The sequence below is a fragment of the Penicillium daleae genome (genome assembly GCF_028827525.1).
Source record: "Penicillium daleae strain IBT 16125 chromosome Unknown utg000005l_segment0_segment0, whole genome shotgun sequence".
In the NCBI taxonomy this organism is placed as follows: domain Eukaryota; kingdom Fungi; phylum Ascomycota; class Eurotiomycetes; order Eurotiales; family Aspergillaceae; genus Penicillium; species Penicillium daleae.
Window position 1 is genome coordinate 3,803,482 of NW_026623153.1, and position 14,645 is coordinate 3,818,126.

Below are 14,645 nucleotides of genomic sequence, written 5' to 3' on the forward strand. Positions count from 1 at the left end.
CTATGAGGTGGGGGGAGGGAGACGCGACTTCAACTCCTCGTCATCATGCCCCTCGACTAGCAGCGATTGCGGTACATCTTCGTCTCGATCGTCAAGCTCATACCCTGGTGGAGATGGCTGGGTCATCCACCGCGGCCTCGAAGGTTTGCGCCGGCGAGTATGAGATGGTGAACCATGACGAGCTGCTGCCTTCCCGGAGGACCTGGGACCCAACAAGCCAGCACTCGGGCTGGAGGCTTCACTTCGAGCTGCATCCGCCAGAGCATCCTGCAACTCTCCGTCACTGAAGTGCTCATTATAGTCCGCCTCGTGGGCCAACCCCGCGCGCTCCTCGAGATCAGAGGATTCGGATCCGGCGTCGTTCTCGCGGATTGCCTCGTACACCGAGGGGGAGTCCGTGGGAGGAAGAAAGCGAGACAAGATATTAGAGGACATCATCTTGCCATCTGATCAGAGCTGATATATCTGGCCCTAGGGACTCATCGCCGCAGCTGTATGTGTCAGTCGTATATGATCAACACCTGAAAGGAGTGCGGAGAAAGAAAGGACCCGCTCTAGCTCAATGGCGCAACGCTGGTCGCATCAGCCGCTTGATGGTCGAGGTCTGTTTATTCGTATAGCTGAGAGAGGATGACAGCTGCCTTTATTATTCGCGTCGGAGGACTCTGACCTTGTGCATCTGATCGCGTCCCGTGAGGTACGCCGAAGCTCTGCGTGATCTCCAGAGCCGCCCCGTTATGACATAATAAGCTTCCGTCGGGCCAGGATGGAAGCCTGGGAGCCTGGGAGCCTGAAGGCCTGAAAAGAATGACTAACGTATGTGGCAGCCTGAGGCTTCACATCACTGTTGCAGCACGAGTCATGCGGATTGTGCGGGGTCGACGCTACCCAAAGAGGTAAAGGACGCCTGCAGCTGCTTCTGTTTGAGGACCTTCCACCGAAGATTCTACTGCTCCAGGGACTAGCGAATAATATTGCGAGTTTCCGATTTCCAGTCCTGCAAGGACTGTGTCCGTTTGGTCTGTCCCCTGTCTCTGTCTCAGTGGGCCTCCAGCGGCTGGCTGATGTGTGCTACTGACACGCTGACTTCTAGAACACTTGCGATTGCACCACCCGCCACCACTTCTGTACTTGGCGGTGTCGTTCGAGTCTGGGCCTTATTGGACCTTGGATCCCGACAACATCTCCCGACATTTCTCCTCGCTCTGCCTTCTCCTATGTAGGCTTCAACGGTCGCCTAAACGGAGATATGGGTAGTCCAAAGTCCGCCATTCATGCTGATAGGATATCTTCTCCCTCCTTAGCATCCGGGAACCCACGGCGCCCCGAGCGGCTCCACTCTCGGGGATTTCCCACGACCAACCTTTTTGCAGCCAGGAGAAGACTCGCGGTCAAACGGATGTCGTTGACTCTTCATGACCAGATCAGCGCCAGTTGAATGGCCCATCAACCCAGGTAGCAGTGACCGGGCCCCCTAATAGTGGCATCCACCTCAAAGTTTGTACTAGGTACCTACACTGCTCTCGGTTTAGTCTTCCCCATGCGAAGGAGGCATTTATCATTCCATGTGGGCATGATTATCCTGGCCCCCTTTCTCCTGTTCTCTGATCATTACATGGACCACCAGGGTCTGGAGTCCTGGACCATGAAGAATGAGTGCAAGGAAACAGGGATGAGGATTACTGGCAGACCGCTGACTGGGCGCAGCCGGGGCCGGGGGGGGGGGGGGGGAAGAAGGATTAAGGACAGTGTGGAGGGTCTGATCTACCAGATCATGTCCTTGGCTTTGGGCACCATGTCATGATTCAGGGATCGGTCAGAATTGTTCCCACCAGTGGCTCGCGTCTGGGGGTCTTCCAAAAAGGTAACCAGGGTCACGCAATTTGGGGGTCATAATGGCTTCTGTCCTACTGGCTAATCAATCGCTGCTGGTACTCAACAAACCAGCTCGTGGGCTTTTTGAAATGGTGGCCCCCCATATCCCGTCTGGAGGCTTAGTGGGGTAGGGAATACTAACGACACTCCCATTTGAGCCGTCTAGCGCGATATAATCCTGCAGTTGGCCCGTCCCATTGGTGCTAGCTCTCGGTATTCTCGGTTGAGATGGATTGAACAATGGGGGACGAAAAGAAATGCCCCCCGGACGGCCTCGCCACCTGACGCTTATCGGGTCCTTCCATGTAGAACTGCCGGCTGTCGGCTATAGTATGCAGGTGTTAAAGTCCAGAACGCAGAGTGTACTTCGTAAGGTTCAAGGATTGGAAGAATTGTTAAACGGTACGGTCTTGCGCCAGGCTCTGTCTTTGGAATGGACGGGGCTAGTCCCTTGTCCTAGGGCTTATTTCGCGACATGGTGATGATGGTCGTTAGAGACATAGTGCAGCCAATGCACAGGGAGTCCCTGTCTAATTCAATTCAATCCAGTTCAAATGAGATCTTATTCAGCAAAGGCCCCGGAAAAATAATGGAGAATGTTGATTGGGCATACCCATAATGAACAGCGACACCAAGGGCGATTAGTGGTAATCTTACCTACAGTAGTTGAGGTAGAATACTAAGACAATAATATGATAGCAATGCCAAATTTTTGATTGTTTAATCACCTTACAAACTAAGCAGATCTTCCAAAAGACCCAAAAAGTCGGGTTAGAGGTCGTTAGGGTAGGTTAGTTGGGTTAGTTCACGGAGTCGTAGCAGAGAGTGTCCCCTATACAACTCAGCTCGTCCATTATCCACACTTCCCCCCCTCTCCTCCCTCTCTCTCTACCCCCTCTCCCTCCTCCCTCCCTCCCTCTTCACCTTCCACCACCACCAACCTCCGAGGGTATTGACATCGACCACCCGCCACTCCATCTATCGTCACATAATCTCCTTTGCCATTCCTCTCTGCTCCTTCTGGTCCGTCTGCTTCGGACCTTTTGAGTTAAGGGATCTGCAGAGCACCACACACAACCCCCCCCCCCCCCCCCCTCCCTTCAAACGCCCAACCACAACCCGCCGGGAACCCCAGCGAAACCGACGCGAGACCTCCAATTCGAAAAGGGACTGATGAAGGTGTGTGTGTGCGCTGCCCTCCTCTGCGACTCCCATTCCATCCTCCAATCCTGCTCGCTTGCCACACTGCATCCCCTCCTCGTTCCCTCTTTCCTATAATGCTATCGCCGCGCCCTGAACGACCAGCTTTCGGGGCTTCCTGATCTCGCTATTGAATATCCTCACGGTAGCGACACGGTCGCAAGTCGTCGGTTGGAGGAGTGGATGCTTACTGTCTCATTTTAGGCCCTGCATCACTCAGACAAACGACGCTGAACTGCGCCTGCCTTTGACGCCCATCTTGTCAATCCCGCCCAACCCTCAACCGAATGTACGATTTCGAACCCCTTCCTTCTGCTAGACTCCATGTGTTCTCCTAGCAATCTCCTGGATATAAGCCACTCCCAATTGCTCACGCGCGACTGAGCACCGAAACTGAAAAAAAAAGGACTTGAATATACAGGAGAGTGCATACACCGGATACCGACCGGTTCGGAGGGTGAGGTTGTGTCGGGCGCGCGGAGTGATTCCTCTTTTCCTATCCGGGCCTCCTTACTTTCTCGCGCTCGTCATCTCACGCAAAGTTGCGACCACGCAGAATGGAGCCTGACAATCCCAATGGGTACAAGCGGAGCTCGATGCACCAGGCCTTCTATAGCCGCCCCGTGGAACGACGTCCCAGCAAGAAATCATCCTCCCGGGATCGCCATGGCATGGTATATCCAGACAATTTCCGTGACACGAGTATTCGCACTGTGACCCCGGAGTCTCACTCCCCCTTGTCCGATGCGGAGTATCTCACTGGCAACAGTGCGAGCGCGCCGTCACCACGGACCACCATGCGATCGCGGACAGTAGAGCGAAACGAGGAAGAAACGCTCACAGAAGCTAGGGGCCAGCGCACACGATCACGAACGACGAATCTAGAGGAACAACGGGGGGACATGGCGCCGAACACTTTCAAGGCACGAACGCGGATCGGATCGGTCAATGCGGCCAGCTCGTCTCAGCCCAAGATGGTGGATACCAAGGTCGCTGAGGAATCCGCAAGTTCAATCGGTTTCCCTTCAATACACTCGCCTAATTACGTTGGTCAGGCCGTCACACGTCAACGAATCAGCAGATCCCAGGGAGCCGGCTTGACAAGCCCTGTCGCACACAACCAAGCCGCCTTCGCCTCTCCCCTTTCGAATACTGATTCCGCCAAGATTCTACAGTTGATGAAAACGACTTGTGGCCGAATGCACGGAATCCTTTCCTTTCGAACAGCGACAAATAACTCATGGTCGTCAAGCACTTGGACATCGGGCTATTGTGCCATCAATGTTGCCACGGGTAGTCTGATATATCAAGCAAAGGGCGAGCCAGCGCTAGCAAAAACATTGATCCCTGATTTACGTGGGTGTCGCGTTCGCACGTTGTTCGACGCAGAGTTGCAAACTACTTACTTGAGCGTCAACACATTTACCTCCGGTCTCGGCATTCAACTACGACCTCACGTGAACGAGACCTTCGACTCTTGGTTGGCGGCCCTGCTTTGCTGGCAGCCCATCCGCCCAAAGGGCGTTCAAAATAAAATGACCAAACCTCAGGCCGTCGTCATCGGCGATCGCCGTATTCCCGAGCGTCGACGAAACTCGGAGAGTGCTGCACAGAAAGATGCAGCCATCATTAAGGTTGGAAAGATGCTTCTGTGGGATAAGCCCTCCGCATCTGGAGCGCGTCCTGCGTCAGTCCGTCGAGTATCTACATATCGGCAATCCAGGGCCTTGAACTCTTCATGGCAGCGGGTAAGCTGTACATTGCAGGAGAACGGTTTCTTCAAGCTTTATACCGAGTCGGATGTCACACTCGTGGCAACAGTCCAGCTCTCTCAACTCTCGAGGTGTGCCATTCAGCAATTGGACTCATCGGTATTGGATGATGAGTTTTGCATCGCGATTTACCCGCAATATACGGCACACCCAGTCCCCGACCCTGGAATCCGCCCCATATATCTTGCTCTCGAAAGCCGCGTCATTTTTGAGGTATGGTTTGTGCTGTTACGTGCATTTACCATTCCAGAGCTTTACGGCCCCGAGGCTCTCGATGATGAAGAAGACCGGAACAAGACGCCAGAGGCTCAGTCTCCTGCACACCACACCCACGACATGTTCCGAATTGAGCGTATCTTGAACCTCCGAATCACCGAGGCGAAGCTTTTCCGAGTCAAGGAAGAAGAGACTCCTCGCAGCCGAAAGATGTCCAGATCGCATGGGCACTCCGCCCCATCGCCACCCAAAGCCAGCGATTACTACACAGAGGTCCTCTTAGATGGAGAAATTCGCGCCAAGACGGCTGTCAAATACCGTACTACGAACCCGTTCTGGCGCGAGGACTTCACTTTCAACGACTTGCCGCCTGTCCTCTCTCAAGCCTCTATCCTAGTCAAAACTCTCAATCCGACGCAAAGAGATTGGACGCTCATCGCGCATGGAACGTACTCTAACCAAGATGTCAATGCAGCCAATATGCTGGACGAAATCGAAATTTCAACCAAGGACGCGATCTTTGGGCGAGTTGACTTGCGCCTTGAAGAATTAGACCCTGGCGTTGACACAGAAAAGTGGTGGCCCATTCTGGATGACCAGGATCAGGCCGTGGGAGAGATGTTCATGAAAGCCCGAATGGAAGAGACGGTCGTCTTGATGTCCGAAGAATATGCGCAGATGCACGACCTACTCCACGCCTTCACTAACGGTCTGACAATCAACATGGCTCGGGTCATGTCATCCGAATTGACTCAATTGGCCGAAATGCTCTTGAACATCTTCCAGGTCTCTGGAGCAACAGTAGATTGGATATCTGCGCTTATCGAAGACGAAATCGATGGCGTCCACAAGGAATCGACCGCCAATCGTCTGCGCTACACGACGAGAATCCACTCCAATGACTCTCGCGAGTCTGGCCAGGACCGTGAAATCCTTGTCAGAGATATGGGACGGACAGCTACCGTTGAAGCCAACTTGCTATTCCGTGGGAATTCACTACTCACCAAGGCCCTCGATCTGCACATGCGTCGACTTGGCAAGGAATATCTGGAAGACACTATTGGAGAACGAATCCGGGAAATCGATGAAAGTGATCCAGAGTGCGAGGTAGATCCGGCTCGTGTGCCACGTACGGAAGATCTGGATCGTAACTGGCGCAACCTGATCTCGCTTACTACGGGTGTCTGGAAGTCGATTGCCATGTCCGTTGGTCGGTGTCCCCCCGAGCTTCGTCGTATTTTCCGGCACGTCAGAGCTTGCGCAGAGGATCGTTACGGCGATTTCCTCCGCTCCGTGACTTATAGCAGTGTTTCTGGTTTCTTGTTCCTGCGGTTCTTTTGTCCGGCTATCCTGAACCCCAAGCTATTTGGACTTTTGAAAGGTAAGGCGTATCATGGTGGATGTCACAAGCTTCGAGTTCAACGCGCTAACTTACATGGCAGACCACCCTCGTCCTCGGGCTCAACGCACTTTGACGCTTATTGCCAAGGCTCTTCAAGGACTGGCCAACATGACAACATTCGGCAACAAAGAACCGTGGATGGAACCGATGAACAAATTTTTAGTGGGCAACCGCGCCGATTTCAAGGCATTCGTCGACCAAATTTGCAACATTTCGGCGGAGCGTCCAGCTGCTATGATCACGCCCTCTTATACGACTCCTCTGCAGATTCTCGGGCGCTTACCGGCTACCTCCCGCGAGGGTTTCCCGAGTCTTCCGTTCCTGATCGATATTGCTCGATGCTTCGCAAACTTAATCCGTATATGGTTAGAGGTGGTTTCAGAGCGACTATCCGAGCTTGAGGAAGTAGATCCCTTCCTGGCCAGATTTCATCAATTGGCTTTGCAACTGCAGGAGCGCACCGAGGATTGCCTCGATGAGGCCGAGCAGGCGGAGCGACCGAGTGGGAATCTTGAGGTGAAGTGGGAGGAATTGGTGGACTCGATGGAGCGAGCAGTCACCTTCTATGATGAGGGTTCGAGTAAACCTACCACTCCAGCTGCAGAACTACCCCTCTCAAAGAGCAATCTGCCAGTCTCCTCCTCCTCGGCATCAAACACCCCCGGTCACCGCGGCTCAGTTGGCTACTTCGCCACTCGCCCTGCTATGCCCCGTCGATCAACCGACAATGCGCCCGAAGCGGACGACACGCCACCCAGCTCATCGTCGGCTACTTGGGACCAGTCTCGCGTACCATTCAGCATTCCTCGGTGGTCCGATCCTCGCGATAGCACTGGCAGTTCCAAAAACTCTTCTACCTACTCTCTCGAATCCTCAGAGAATGCCAAGGCCCGCCGGTCCAGTGTCACCAAAGAATCTTCGAGCAAATACCGCTTCTTCGACTTTGTCCCCGCGCCGTCACGTCGCAAGAAGGACCGAGACCAGTCTCAGCATCACTCGCACGAGGATCTCCGGAACGAGTTCTAGATGACAAGCACTGCCTTGTGACTGGTCACATTCGTCTTCCGTAAAATTTTCCTTATCTATATGTGCTCATGAAGTCCACGCTCCATTTCCTTTGCTCGCTTCATCATCATTTCTCATCTTCAACTATCTCCGACAATATCCTTTTCAATCTCACTTCTCGATCGGATTGAAAACCGATCGATCTTCTCTGTGTTCTCTCAGCATGTGTCACGGTGTTGATACCCTTCTTTCTTCTCCCTCTCTTTTCTGATTTCCCCGCTCCTCCCATGCCTTCCATCCATCTATCCCCTTCCATGTCATATACATGCCTTTCAACCTTCGCCAGCCAGCCAGGTCAGCTAGTTTGCCGGATATCACTCAGCTCTTGGATTGAGAGCGAGGAAAAGTTCAAAAGGACCATACACTTGAATGACTCAACGGACGCTCGGTTTTTACAAAAGAGGCCTTGAGCTTTGTGTCCTGCGGGTGTATTTCGTGGCGATGCACTTTCGGTGTGCTCGTGTGAGTGCGTGTCAGTGTGGTCAGTGGTTGTTGTCAGCGTGTATATACTTGATTGTATTCCTCGAATAGACGGAATGGACCCTTGTTCTCAGCGTGATTCGATGCATTTCTTTTTCCATCCATAGACTGTATTTCCAATTGTTGTCTGCCATACATCAACTCAATGATTTGCCAAATCTGTAGCTGGACTTTCGACAATCCGGTCCTCCACAATGAACAGCTACAGTAGTTTTGTGTATACTAGGTCTTATCAAAATGCAAACCTGCATGAAAGATCATCAAGCCAACTCTCTCAAGTTCCCCATTCGCTCGAATTTCCGACCCAAAATGGAAATTTTCCTGACTCAGCACCGCCTAAGCCAGCCCGAGACGAAGATGTCATACAACGCTGAAATCTTTAGATTGGAATGTATATTATACAGCCCCTCGGACCCCTTTGAGTCTATTTACTCACTGATCGTCCCCGACGCGTCTTATGTTCGGAATGAGTGATGACCTTTTGCGCGCTGTAAGTGACCCGGTTGACCACATGATCTTGGGCGGATGTATATGGATTGGCCGGAAGCTGATGGATAGACTGTTCAGTGTGATCTCTGCTATTCGAGAAAGGTTTAAATCTTGATTGATTGTTCGAGATTGTATGGTAATCATTAGCTGACTTAATCCCTGCAGGTTCGATGTGATAGAAGACCTCGTTGTTCAAATTGCACCGATGCAGGAGCCGACTGTCGACGTGATCGCCCTGAGCGGCCGGCTCGATCTCAGAAATCGACTGTGTACGTTGCATTGTCAAAGAAAATTTATGTTACTAGTACTCACTGATCATTACAGTATTTCGTCACTAGGCGAGAGACTTTTGAGGCTGGAAAAAGCAGTCTCGGCACCTTACACGTACGATGAACAAATCCGTTCTATTACGATATCAGGTATTACTGACACCATGGCACAGCCCTGATAATTCAAGTCCATCTCATGGATTATGTCAATCTGAAATAGATGTCTACTCCAAGAAAGAAAGCTGGATCATGTGGTTCCTGCGAAGGAAGCTTCCAAGTCTCCCCTCAGCAGTTGCCCCGTGGTTACCCCGGACGAGTCTACTCACCATGCGGAACAAGCCCGGGTAATCATTCAGAGTGAACTCGACGGTAATGAACGTATGAATCGTGAGCGTCAAGCAATTCTAAAGTCTGCCCTGGAATTTGTGAATTCTATGGCGCGTGGTGCGAACTCGGGGCCTGATGAGGCTCCGACCTTCGATGTACCGCATGGCGAATGCGCAGATATTCCCGAATCTATTGAGCCAAGCCCAGAGCTGCTGTACATGCTTTTAAGAGGTAATTGTATCTCTCCTATTGTGAGGACCTTTACTCACAGAAAGGCAGAGTCCACCACCACAGGCGAAATGCCGCACAACATTCACTGGCCCGACCATATCTCCAACAAAGCTTTACGGAAAATGGTGTCCAGCTTCCTCGGTGGTAAACTCACGGGCCAGAAATTTTATCAGTATTGCATCTGCATCTATGTGAGACCCATTTTTAACACCTACGACATGCCCAGGCTCTACAACGATTCGGTCATGAACGAACAATTTCTCAAGTCGAAGAGATCATACGCCGCCTCTGCGCTTCGTGCTATCCAAAGTCTTAATTTTTTGAATATTCCGAGCTTGTCTTTTGTTCAATCATTGATCTCCGCGGTAAGTCTTATGGTCAATAGCATTACAGAGGCCTTTCTGACGTTGTCATTGAACGTAGACATTTTTAATGCAATATCTCGGAAACATGAGCCAAGCTTGGGTGTTGAACTCCTACGCCGCTCGCTTAATTGCCGGTTTGAATTACCATGATACCAAGACCAGAAACTGCGATCAAGACCTCGAAGAGGAGATCAACAATTCTGTCTACTGGTGTTTTTACCTTGATCGCACTCTAAGCTCCCTTCTTCGCCGGCCACCGTCATTACCCGAACTTCAAGGTTCGGCGAGCGACCTTATCTGTTGGAATAATTCTCTTCCTCACATGCCACTAATACGTATTCTTGTGGACCTGGCCGAAATCCAAGGAGACCTTTCGAGCAGTTGCAAGGCGCCCGACAACCGGCAAATTCTGGATAATCACTCCAAGTTGCAAGAAAGGATGAACGCCATCTATTCAACGTTACAGTCTGTGAGTCTTGATAATACTGAAGAACCCTTTTGGACTTGCTCTGACACAATTTATGTTCCAGAGCCGGAACTCTGCACCCGAGCTATTCAGTTGTGATTGGGTTGCAACCGAGTTCTCCTATTATGCTATCCTAGTGGACATTCTTCGATCGAGATTGAAATACGCATTCTCTCCTTTGACACATAGAGAATGTGTCTCATATTCTAGGAAAGCCTTGAAAGCACTGCAGTATCTGCAGAAACATCTCACCAAAAACCCAGGTTTCATTGATCCGTATCCCACGTTTCTCACTTGGTGAGTTCCCGTAATTTCAGCACCTCATAGGTCAGATTGGACCGCTGACGATTCGTGTCTGTTTATCCTAGGACTATATTTTTATACCCCCTCAGTCCATTTTTTGTCCTCTTCTGCAACATCATCGGTGAATTAGACATGGATGACTACCGCCTCATTCAAGACATCACCCAAAACTTATCCCAATCCACCAGCAGTCCTTACATTGTGAGATTGCTCAATCTCTTGGGTACCCTCCAAAACCTTTGCGAGCCATTAATTCAGACCAAGATGCATCTTGGCCCCCAAGCCAAGGTCGCCCCTTGGTATCCAGCTACAAGTGACGAGCAGCAAGCGACTATGGCTGTTTCTGAAGAGTCTCTTGCTCTGGCAGCCTCGTATGCTGGCTCTGAATTTCAATCATACTCTCAAAATGAGCAGCCGAATGCTACTGCGGGAGTACAGCCTCTTGCTGATGAGTTGATGTGGCACTTGTTCAATAGTCAGCCTTCGCTGCAATGGTGTGAGTCAGATGTTATCACTCTAGATCCACCTGTAAATTATTGATGGCTAGGGAGTTTACTTAGTCTTTATCCTGAACTCCGCTCAATATAATATGTTTCGGTATTATTATCCATTCTGTCTCCAGACTCGGAACATGATACGTAGAAGATGATGCTCTGTACTACATAGAAAAGTCTTATAGTTGTACAGAGGTATTTTGAATATCAGTGCCCGGATGACTGCTGAATATACTTGTTTAATCAGGATTCTATCTGAAGAATAATTCAAGGTACTGCTAAGAACTCGCTGCGTCGATCGTGGGCTACAAGGAACTCTAACATTTTTACTAGCATAATCTACAGGATTTGATGGCTGGCACAATCGCTACAGACGGTTTGGACACCTCCAATCTCTACGAACCTGCGAAAACGACAAGGTAGATCGCGAACTCCGGCCACCCTGGTGTACTCTAAGTAAATATAAATTTAGTACATCATAGTTATTTCTAGAGAGGGTAAGAAATCTTGAATCTATGACTAGGCTTTTGACAGTTGAGTTGAGTTTTCTTCGCAACGGTGACATATGTCCACGCCCAAATTTTTTCATCTTTCAACAAATTCGATGACTCTCCTGGGTGAGGCTCAGAATGACTGCTGCAGGCCTGACAAACCTGCGCAGTGTTGGATGAAGGGCATCCAATCGAGCCTGACAACACACACGCTACGGCGGACGACCACCATACGATGCCTCGACCATCCAGAAAGACGTGTCCAAATACATCTAAAGGGGCCGTTTAAAAGAGGGCAGGTTCAGGAAGCCTGTGCGCTAGACTCAGAATTTTCAACTACCACTGCAATCATCATCAAAACCGACACTGGAGATAGTCGGACACCGGATTCGGTTAGGATCGTTCCGTCGAATGTATCGGCGACGATCCGAGGGAGGCCTTGATCTACCCAAAATCGGTTAGCCCCCATACTCTTCCCTTGCAACACCATGTATGGAGTAAGGCAACAACGAAGTTGATCGAGAAGGTCTCGTATTTCTCATCTCGTGACTCTCGAAGAAGTTTCCGATACATTGCCTCTGAGGAGCTTTGATCTGGGTTGATTGTTCTCCTTTATACCCCTTGAAGGACATAGCCTCAATAAAATCACAATCTCTGACATCGCCACGATGGACGTCTCTTCAAAGGGACTAACGATGCCATCTTTCCAGCGAAAAGGCAGCAATATCCTGATTCGTCGTGCACAATACTCGGATATCCCCTTCATGGCAAACATAGCGGCAGCCGAATTTCGTGATTCCGATCTGAACAAATTCCTCTGCCCATATCGCCATCAGTATCCCGACCATTTCAACAGACGCTTCCTACAGATGTTTCAAGCGCGACATTTCGACCCTCGATCAATTGGCTTTGTAGCCGTGGAGCCTTCCAGCCCGCACAAGCCCGTAGCCTACATACACTTGACCCGCTTTGGAGACGACGAGCAAGCGAGACGATTGATTGCGGCGCAGGACTCGCTCTGGCGGAGACTATGCCATCGGTTGCTTCAGCTTCGAACCATGATAGTAAACTATCTCTGGCCTGATCGGTCCACTGATCACGATGCGGCGCGCCAGTTTGACGAATCGGCCAAGCGCGACAGTGAAAAGTATTGGGGGTCTGATGAGATGAGGGCAAAGTATGGGAATCGCTGGCATGTAAGGGGTCTAGTGGTCTCCTCATCGCATCAACGTAGAGGAGTTGGCCAGGCGCTCATGGCGGAGGTTTTGCAGAGGGCGCAGCAAGAGGGTGTTGTAGTTGGATTGGAGGCCAGTGGAGATGGGGAGAAGCTCTACCGATTGCTGGGATTTGAGATGCGAGGCCCATTCTCTATGATTGTTGGACCACCAGTTGGGGGGTTTATGATGTGGACTCCTAAATGAACAGAGTAGACTATAGGTTATCAATATTTAAGGCGATCCGGTTAATTATTGATTCGTGGATCTCCCTTTTCGTAGTTGGTCGCCTTAACGACTAGGCGGGGCTGCTGTGCACCAGTTACTTAAAAGAGTGCCCGATGGACCAAGGTGATATAAAAGATTTTTATTGACCCAGGTAACAAACACTCCTGCTTACAATAAACACATGGAAATACTATAATTCCTTCTGAGTTGGATTACATCACAACTGGGCTAAACCATGGCGGATCCCGTCAGATATGAGCTCTCCGACCTGGACAAAGGAGGATTCCTCAAGGAGGTGACCGTCGCCATGTTCTACGAGATCCCTCCTATTGCCAACTCGGAAAAGGGTATCGCATCTTTGGAATACGGGCTGAAGAATGCAATCGATCAGTTGCCTTTCATGGCAGGAGACTTGCAATTTGAAAAGACTGGTAAACTCTGCGTCATCAAACCCCCAGAGGGCCAGCTCAAATTCGATATTCACCGATTCGAATCCATTGAACAAAAGTCTCTTTCCACTTTCGCTCAAACATCCTTCGCCCCTGATTCACTGGATCTCACTCAATTTCTGCCTCAAGCCCCAGAGGACAAAAAGCCAGTTTGTCGTTTGAAGTTAAACCTCATTGAGGGTGGTTTGGTTCTGGGACTCCGGGTCAACCATGCAGCTGGAGACTGGTCTTCGATTGATAGATTCTTGTCTCTAATTTGCCAAAGCTGCAAAGCTCATCAAGAAGGCTTGGAGATGCCCACCTACACACCAGACCTGAACAGAGTCCCGTACAATACGCCCACAGATATCTCGAAATACCCGAGGCAGGATTCCTTGGAGAAACTTCGAATCTTCCACGTCATGGAAAAGAGTCAATTCAAACCTCCCTCGTCAACCCCATCCCAACCCAAGATCTTCCGAATTTCGGACGCGGCTATCAAGGATATCAAAGACCAATGCTCTTCCTATCTCACTGGGGTGGACTTCATATCCTCGTACGACTGCATCTCTGCTCTTGTCTGGACGTCAATTACTCGTGCGCGACTTCATCTTCACCCAGAAGAAAAGACCTCCCCATCTCGCTTCATTCACCCCATCGACGTGCGAGCCCGGGACCCAGAACACAAAACTTCTGAACAATACTTCGGCAACGCCGTTATCGGATCCCAAGCTGGTCCCATAGACGCCCAAGCCCTGGTATCAGACGCAAAGAGAGGCCTAGCAACCGCAGCCTCCCTAGTTCGGCAATCAATCAATTCCGTCGACATGACCTCAATCAGCCATATGACCTCTCTCAATTCATCTCTCTCACCAACAGAAACTTTGGGTACTCACGCTGATTTCACAAACATGGACGTGTTCATGAATACTTGGCACTCGGGGAGCACAGAGAGGTATGATCTTGGAGCGGGTGTGGTCCCCGTTGCTTTACGACTGCAAGCACCAATCCCGGGGGCTTGCGCAGTGATTTTACCGAGTTTCTCGCGGGGATCCACGAAGGTCTTTGATGTTCATCTACAGGTAACGCCGGAGGAGCATGGGCTGTTGAAACAAGATGCGGGCTTTGCAAAGTATTTTGAGCTGATTACATAGAGTGTGCTGGTTTCGAGGGGTGAAGAGAGACAGCTGGAATTCGTTTTTTTTTAATTGACTTAATGTATAGATTGCGAGGTTTAGTCGAGGGATAACTGCTTAGTTCAATTCTCAATCTTTGACGTACTTTGACTGATAAGCTCGTTTCAACGGTTGCTAATGGAACGTCACTGAAA

The 14,645-nt window shown here is 50.5% G+C and overlaps 5 protein-coding genes across 5 annotated transcripts; 4 read left to right on the forward strand and 1 right to left on the reverse strand.

Annotated features, from left to right (window-relative positions):
* N7458_005546 (Autophagy-related protein 9) lies at nt 1–438 on the reverse strand (the record flags this gene model as incomplete). The annotated part of the gene is made up of 1 exon (XM_056908928.1): nt 1–438. The coding sequence occupies one exon, from the start codon at nt 436–438 to the stop codon at nt 1–3; it is 438 nt and encodes a 145-aa protein (XP_056767546.1).
* Nucleotides 439–3,632: 3,194 nt separating this feature from the next.
* N7458_005547 (GTPase-activating protein BUD2) lies at nt 3,633–7,491 on the forward strand (the record flags this gene model as incomplete). Its single annotated transcript, XM_056908929.1, has 2 exons — nt 3,633–6,444; nt 6,506–7,491. 2 exons carry the CDS (start codon nt 3,633–3,635, stop codon nt 7,489–7,491), a joined length of 3,798 nt encoding a protein of 1,265 aa, XP_056767547.1.
* A 756-nt stretch (nt 7,492–8,247) lies between these two features.
* Nucleotides 8,248–11,000, forward strand: N7458_005548 (fungal specific transcription factor domain-containing protein; the record flags this gene model as incomplete). The annotated part of the gene is made up of 7 exons (XM_056908930.1): nt 8,248–8,369; nt 8,665–8,768; nt 8,838–8,883; nt 8,989–9,691; nt 9,750–10,160; nt 10,222–10,454; nt 10,550–11,000. 7 exons carry the CDS (start codon nt 8,248–8,250, stop codon nt 10,998–11,000), a joined length of 2,070 nt encoding a protein of 689 aa, XP_056767548.1.
* A 1,113-nt stretch (nt 11,001–12,113) lies between these two features.
* N7458_005549 (GNAT family N-acetyltransferase) lies at nt 12,114–12,866 on the forward strand (the record flags this gene model as incomplete). The annotated part of the gene is made up of 1 exon (XM_056908931.1): nt 12,114–12,866. One exon carries the CDS (start codon nt 12,114–12,116, stop codon nt 12,864–12,866), a length of 753 nt encoding a protein of 250 aa, XP_056767549.1.
* A 256-nt stretch (nt 12,867–13,122) lies between these two features.
* Nucleotides 13,123–14,469, forward strand: N7458_005550 (transferase family protein; the record flags this gene model as incomplete). Its single annotated transcript, XM_056908932.1, has 1 exon — nt 13,123–14,469. One exon carries the CDS (start codon nt 13,123–13,125, stop codon nt 14,467–14,469), a length of 1,347 nt encoding a protein of 448 aa, XP_056767550.1.
* Nucleotides 14,470–14,645: the final 176 nt, after the last annotated feature.